The sequence below is a fragment of the Pleurodeles waltl genome, unplaced genomic scaffold, assembly GCF_031143425.1.
Source record: "Pleurodeles waltl isolate 20211129_DDA unplaced genomic scaffold, aPleWal1.hap1.20221129 scaffold_188, whole genome shotgun sequence".
Taxonomy (NCBI): domain Eukaryota; kingdom Metazoa; phylum Chordata; class Amphibia; order Caudata; family Salamandridae; genus Pleurodeles; species Pleurodeles waltl.
In genome coordinates, this window is record NW_027149894.1 from 20884 (window position 1) to 26958 (window position 6075).

At 58.6% G+C, this 6075-nt stretch overlaps 5 protein-coding genes across 5 annotated transcripts; 1 reads left to right on the forward strand and 4 right to left on the reverse strand.

Annotated features, from left to right (window-relative positions):
• Positions 1 to 614: 614 nt before the first annotated feature.
• LOC138274526 (histone H4) lies at positions 615 to 1129 on the reverse strand. Its single transcript, XM_069219002.1, has one exon. The coding sequence runs from the start codon at positions 980 to 982 to the stop codon at positions 671 to 673; it is 312 nt and encodes a 103-aa protein (XP_069075103.1). The 5' UTR covers positions 983 to 1129; the 3' UTR covers positions 615 to 670.
• A 532-nt stretch (positions 1130 to 1661) lies between these two features.
• LOC138274524 (histone H2A type 2-C) lies at positions 1662 to 2299 on the reverse strand. The gene has a single exon (XM_069219000.1). The coding sequence runs from the start codon at positions 2131 to 2133 to the stop codon at positions 1735 to 1737; it is 399 nt and encodes a 132-aa protein (XP_069075101.1). The 5' UTR covers positions 2134 to 2299; the 3' UTR covers positions 1662 to 1734.
• A 136-nt stretch (positions 2300 to 2435) lies between these two features.
• Positions 2436 to 4584, reverse strand: LOC138274523 (histone H3). The gene has a single exon (XM_069218999.1). It carries the CDS (start codon positions 3983 to 3985, stop codon positions 3575 to 3577), a length of 411 nt encoding a protein of 136 aa, XP_069075100.1. The 5' UTR covers positions 3986 to 4584; the 3' UTR covers positions 2436 to 3574.
• LOC138274525 (histone H2B 1.2-like) lies at positions 2477 to 2908 on the forward strand. The gene has a single exon (XM_069219001.1). It carries the CDS (start codon positions 2477 to 2479, stop codon positions 2855 to 2857), a length of 381 nt encoding a protein of 126 aa, XP_069075102.1. The 3' UTR covers positions 2858 to 2908.
• Positions 4585 to 4727: 143 nt separating the features above from the next.
• On the reverse strand, positions 4728 to 5637 carry LOC138274522 (histone H1-like). Its single transcript, XM_069218998.1, has one exon. It carries the CDS (start codon positions 5448 to 5450, stop codon positions 4746 to 4748), a length of 705 nt encoding a protein of 234 aa, XP_069075099.1. The 5' UTR covers positions 5451 to 5637; the 3' UTR covers positions 4728 to 4745.
• Positions 5638 to 6075: the final 438 nt, after the last annotated feature.

Below are 6075 nucleotides of genomic sequence, written 5' to 3' on the forward strand. Positions count from 1 at the left end.
GGTAGAAGGAGTGACTTTGCCCCCTTGGAGTCTAATGTCGAAAACAGCTGCCTGGAGGTTGCAAATGGGCCAGGGACATTGCAGGCCCAGTGCTGACACTGTGAGGGTGCTTGTGTACGGTTTTGAAGCACGTAAAATGTTCTTTTTTTTTCCCCACTTCCATCCAGGGGGAAAACCTTGAATCTTACCCTACTTGGAGCTCCGCAGCCCTGGGTAGAAGGAGTGACTTTGCCCCCTTGGAGCTGAAAAAGGAAACATGTACACATATTCTCGACTATTAAGCCCCCACAGGGTGGGGGCTTACAAAAGCGTGTGAGGAACAAAAAGTCGAGTTATCCCGGCCGGCTGGCACTCCGGCCATCTGGTCGGCCACGTGTGCAACCAGATGGCTCAGCGTGATGTGCGACCAGATGGCCGGAGTGCCAGCCGGCCGGGATAACTCGACTTTTTGTTCTTTACCCGCATTTGTAAGCCCCCACCCTGTGGGGGCTTAATAGTCGAAAATACGGGAAGGTGTAAAGAAATTGGGTATGGGCCTGGAGAGCAGCCCAACCCGGCAGGGAAAATGTAATAAAATGGTGTCGTATACACACAGCTCTGTTATGATCCAGTGGGCGGCCCTCAGAAGGGCCTTTAGGTTGTTTTTTTGTGCGTTCTCGGCGAGTGGTGTTTAACCGCCAAATCCGTAGAGAGTACGTCCCTGGCGCTTCAGGGCGTACACCACATCCATGGCGGTGACGGTCTTTCTCTTGGCGTGCTCGGTATAGGTGACGGCGTCCCGGATGACGTTCTCCAGGAAAACCTTCAGCACACCGCGGGTCTCCTCGTAGATGAGGCCGGAGATGCGCTTGACACCGCCGCGGCGAGCCAGGCGGCGAATGGCGGGCTTGGTGATGCCCTGGATGTTGTCGCGGAGCACCTTCCTGTGCCTCTTGGCACCGCCTTTGCCGAGCCCCTTTCCTCCTTTGCCGCGTCCAGACATGCTCTCTTCTCGGTCGAAGCAGAAATACGAGCAGCAGCCCGAGAACGGCTGCTTATATGGAGCAGCTGCGGACCGGCGAGGGAGCCTCTGACGTGTGAGACCGAGAGGCGGGAGAGCCGCTGCCCGGCCCGCCCTCTGCAGAGAGCGGGCCCCGAGCGGCCGCTGCCGTTTGAAAAAGCGCGGGCTCCCAGCGCCCCTTTGTCCTGGGCTCGCCTGCGGGCGGGCGGGCTCCGCAGCTTCTGCTCTTCCCTCCTCACACGCCACCGGCGTTCAGGCCACGCAAACGGAACGGTGCAAAGCACCCCAGCCCCTCGCTGGTTGTTCCGGCCTGAAGCAACCCTAACCCTGGGTCCCCCTCCGACCGCTCTCAAATGTCTCAATGGGCTCAGCGCACCGAAGCCCTCCCCGGCGCCACCGCGCTGCGTGCGTGCAGCCACAACATGCACACGTTCACACCCCGCGCCCGGTAGCGGCGTGCCCGCAAACTGAAAAATATATATGTATAAACATGAATAAAAAGTATGGACCGCAAGGTAGCCTTAGCGGCTGTGTTAACATTATTCACGTGCATCGCCGGAGGGTCGGACACGCCGCCCGGTGAGGCGAAGGTGCGAGCGCTGAATTTAAAGAAGCCGGCAAAAGTGAGACTTAGAAGGGATAAGCTCTTTGATGGAATCTGTGTGCGGCCCTGAAAAGAGCCCTTGTGTTTATAATGTATTTATACGGTGGTTCGTCAGTGAGGCTGCGGCGCTTCACTTGCTTGCTTTGCCCCCAGCCTTGTGGCTCTCGGTTTTCTTGGGCAGCAGCACGGCCTGGATGTTTGGCAGGACGCCTCCCTGGGCGATGGTGACTCTGCCCAGCAGCTTGTTGAGCTCCTCGTCGTTGCGGATGGCGAGCTGGAGGTGCCTGGGGATGATGCGGGTCTTCTTGTTGTCCCGGGCCGCGTTGCCGGCCAGCTCGAGGATCTCGGCCGTCAGGTACTCCAGGACTGCAGCCAGATAGACGGGGGCACCGGCGCCGACCCGCTCGGCGTAGCTTCCCTTTCGGAGCAGCCTGTGCACACGGCCCACAGGGAACTGCAGTCCGGCTCTGGAAGAGCGTGTCTTGGCCTTAGCGCGGGCCTTGCCTCCTTGCTTTCCGCGTCCAGACATGGCGAGCAGCTGCTGTAGGTTCTCGGGCTAAGAAGACAGAGAGACTATCCCTGCGTGCTCCGGACCCCGGTCATATAAAGACTTCGGGTCGTCTCTGATTGGTTGCCCGCTAAGCTCTGAGGCCCACATTGGAGGAAGGAATAACCTACTCCACCAATCAGAATTACAGAAGTGAAAGGCGCGTATTAAGATGAGGACGGAGGGGGTGCCGGTTGTGCCTACCAATGGGAACGGAGAATGGAACAAGCAGCTGCTTTACACGCCCAGCCTATAAGTACAGCAGCCCGGGCGCAGCTTCCGCATTTCTCCTGATTGCACAGCGAGCGCCTGCCCAGTGTCGATCATGCCTGAACCAGCCAAGTCCGCGCCGGCTCCCAAGAAGGGCTCCAAGAAAGCGCTGTCCAAGCCGCCCAAGAAGGACGGCAAGAAGCGCAAGAGGACCAGGAAGGAGAGCTACGCTATCTACATTTACAAAGTGATGAAGCAGGTGCACCCCGACACCGGCATCTCCTCCAAGGCCATGGGCATCATGAACTCCTTCGTCAACGACATCTTTGAGCGCATCGCCGGGGAGGCTTCCCGCCTGGCTCACTACAACCAGCGGCGCACCATCACCTCCCGGGAGATCCAGACCGCCGTGCGCCTGCTGCTCCCCGGAGAGCTGGCCAAGCACGCCGTGTCCGAGGGCACCAAGGCCGTCACCAAGTACACTAGCGCCAAGTAAGGCTTCGAGGCACATCTCCAATTAACACAAGGGCTCTTTTAAGGGCCAACACTTTTTCCTCTAAGAGCTGCTGTGCGGATATTATCGGTGAAGAGGTACCCTTAGCGTGTCTTATGAATGAAGCGTAGTGTGGTGCGCATTAGGTCCCGCTCTGACGGGGCCTGCAGCAGAGCGAGGGACGGTAGAGCAGAGCGCCCTTCCTAATAAAACGTCTATGTGAACAGGCTTTGTTGGGGATAAAGTGTCACTAAGCGCTGTAATGTAATAGCGTTTGACCCGCACGGACGGTCCCGCTATTGCTTTCCACGTTAGGGGAGAAGTGTGTAAAGTTTGCACGGGGCACGTTCCGTTCGTACTTAAAAACCAAGGGAGACGAGAGCGGCTACAAGTCGCCCCCGAGCAGGCGCTCCCTCTGCTGAAGCCGGACAAGATTACCGGGGGTTTAAAAGTAGCACAGACACCACACAGCCCCGGCTTGCGAGGTGCCGGTCGCTGCACAACCCGTCTGCCAAACAAAGCACTTTATCATATGAAAAGGAGGCGCTCTGCTTTCCGAGTGCCGGTATGAGTTAATGAGTACCGGTGCCTACCAACACCTTCCTTTCGCCCCCGCCTCCCCCCGTGTACAACACACGGATATGAACAGCTCCTACGTGACAAGGTGGTGGCTCTTAGAAGAGCCCTTGTGGTATATGTGGTGTCGGTTAGGGTCGGTCCTTAGGCCCTCTCGCCGCGGATACGACGGGCCAGCTGAATGTCCTTGGGCATGATGGTGACCCTCTTGGCGTGGATGGCGCACAAGTTGGTGTCCTCAAAGAGCCCGACCAGGTAGGCCTCGCTGGCCTCCTGCAGGGCCATGACGGCCGAGCTCTGGAAGCGCAGGTCGGTCTTGAAGTCCTGCGCGATCTCCCGCACCAGGCGCTGGAAGGGCAGCTTGCGGATGAGCAGCTCGGTGGACTTCTGGTAGCGGCGGATCTCGCGGAGAGCCACGGTCCCGGGCCTGTAGCGGTGAGGCTTCTTGACTCCTCCGGTGGCAGGCGCGCTCTTGCGGGCAGCCTTGGTGGCCAGCTGCTTGCGAGGCGCCTTCCCTCCGGTGGACTTGCGGGCGGTCTGCTTGGTGCGGGCCATGGCGAAGACGGAGCTTTCTCTGCGCGGCGTGCGAGAAGGAATGGGGCCTGCCTCGCACAGAGGCCTATTTATGCCCTGGGAGACGGAGGGCTGCTCTGATTGGTTGAAACCACGGGCCCAAGTTTGGAAATAGCAAGGATTGGTTACTCACTGAAGAGGCGGCTCGTGGCTGTCTGTAGCCAATGAAATGTGGTCAAAATGGAAAGCAGCCCCCCGATTGGTTGATGTACCCCGAGCCGAAAAAGCCCGCGTTTTGGGCAGGTCTTCTCCCCCTTGCCCCCCCGGCTAGCTGCCGCCCCACCAGTCACCCCCTCCCCGTCTCGGTCACCTGCGGGGGACAAGCCCACGGTGTTATAGCCCCTTTGGTCACCCTGGCACACGCCGTTACCTCCTACGGATTTAAGGCGCACACTCGTCTGCTTCAAGCAGACACTATTCCCAGTCCGCCTCGGACATAGTGTTTGCGGCTAAGCACACACGTAATCACCCGAATGTGTCATCCACCGAGGTCTAGTACCTCCCACACGTATAGTTAGCCTTAAAACTATCAAGGAGTTATAATAACCTCCGTGCGAGCATCCGCCCAAGATCACACGCGGCGCTCGAGCGCTGTAGAGGCGCGCCGGGATTTCACGGTGCCGTTTATGGCTGGGGAGCGGGGCACGGCGTGCGCGGGGCTGGGGGGTGAACAGGCTCTCTTCTAGACCGGGTGGGTGGCTCTTAAAAGAGCCCTTGTGTTCGCAGTGTCTGGCAGGAGCCCTTACTTCTTCTTGGGCGCTGCCTTTTTGGGCTTGGCTGCTTTGGGTTTGGCCGCCTTGGGTTTCACCACCTTGGCGGGGCTTTTCTTGGCTGCCTTGGGCTTGGCCGCCTTTGCTTTCGCGGGACTCTTGGCAGCCTTCTTGGCCGGGGCAGCTTTGGGCTTCTTGGGGCTCTTGGCCGCCGCCGGCTTCTTGGCCTTCTTCGGGCTCTTCTTCACCCCCGCGGGGGCCTTCTTGGGCTTCTTGGCGGCCGGGGCGGCTTTCTTGGCCGCTGGTTTCTTGGCCGCTGGTTTCTTGGCCGCCTTCTTGCCCTCCAGCTGCTTCTTGTTCACCTTGAAGGAGCCGGAGGCGCCGGTGCCCTTCAGCTGGGCCAGGGCGCCCTTGCTGACCAGGCCCTTGAGGGCGGCCTTGACGCGGCTCTTGTTCTTGTCCACATCGTAGCCGTCGGCGCTCAGCACCTTCTTCAGCGCCGCCAGGGAGACCCCCTTCCTCTCGGCAGAGGCGGTGACCGCTTTCAGGATGAGCTCGGCGACGCTGGGTCCCGCGGGCTTCTTGGCCTTAGACGGCCCCGCCGCCTTCTTCGCCTTCTTCTTGGGGGCTACTTCAGCGGGAGGGGCCGCGGCAGCTGGAGCGGTTTCAGCCATGGTACAGAGAGTCGAGGCGCTAGCACAGATGAGAAATGTCCCTCCCGCCGGAGCTCCGCGCATATATAGGGAGGAGCCACCTCCTGATTGGTCCCCAGGAGGGGAGGCTGTTCGCGGCACACTCGGCTCTCTGCTCCGAGCTGGCTTTTGTGTTTCCTCTCATCAGATTATCTATGTTTTAAAACAGTAAACGTTAGAACTGGGCTTTCATTTATACATCAAAAGAAGCCCAACTTCATCCCTTTCCTATGCGTGCTCTCCTCTCGTTTCAGCGCGCTGCCACCGGCTTTTAGTCAGCTGGTAGACTCCACACTCCTCCGATGGCTGATGCCTTTGTGTCAGAAAACTTTGTCCACGAGCCCATTTTCACCTACACAGTCTTAACGTTTGTGGTCAGAAAAGATAGCATATCAATCGTAGCGTGCTTCTGTACCGAATGACTCGTGGGGCACCACAATGGGGTTCTTGGCACCCGTGAAACAACGTTTTATAAACTGCAGAAATAACACAAGCCTTCGTGTGCCCAGCGAGAGGGGAAACAGGAGCCAGGAGGATAGAAACGGGCCAAACTCACTGAATGCACACCGCTGATACAGTGAAGGTGCCTGCCTACCTTATTTAACCATGTAAACTATTATTTTGTTCACCTGCATACAAGGGAGAAAACCTGGAATCTTACCCGACTTGG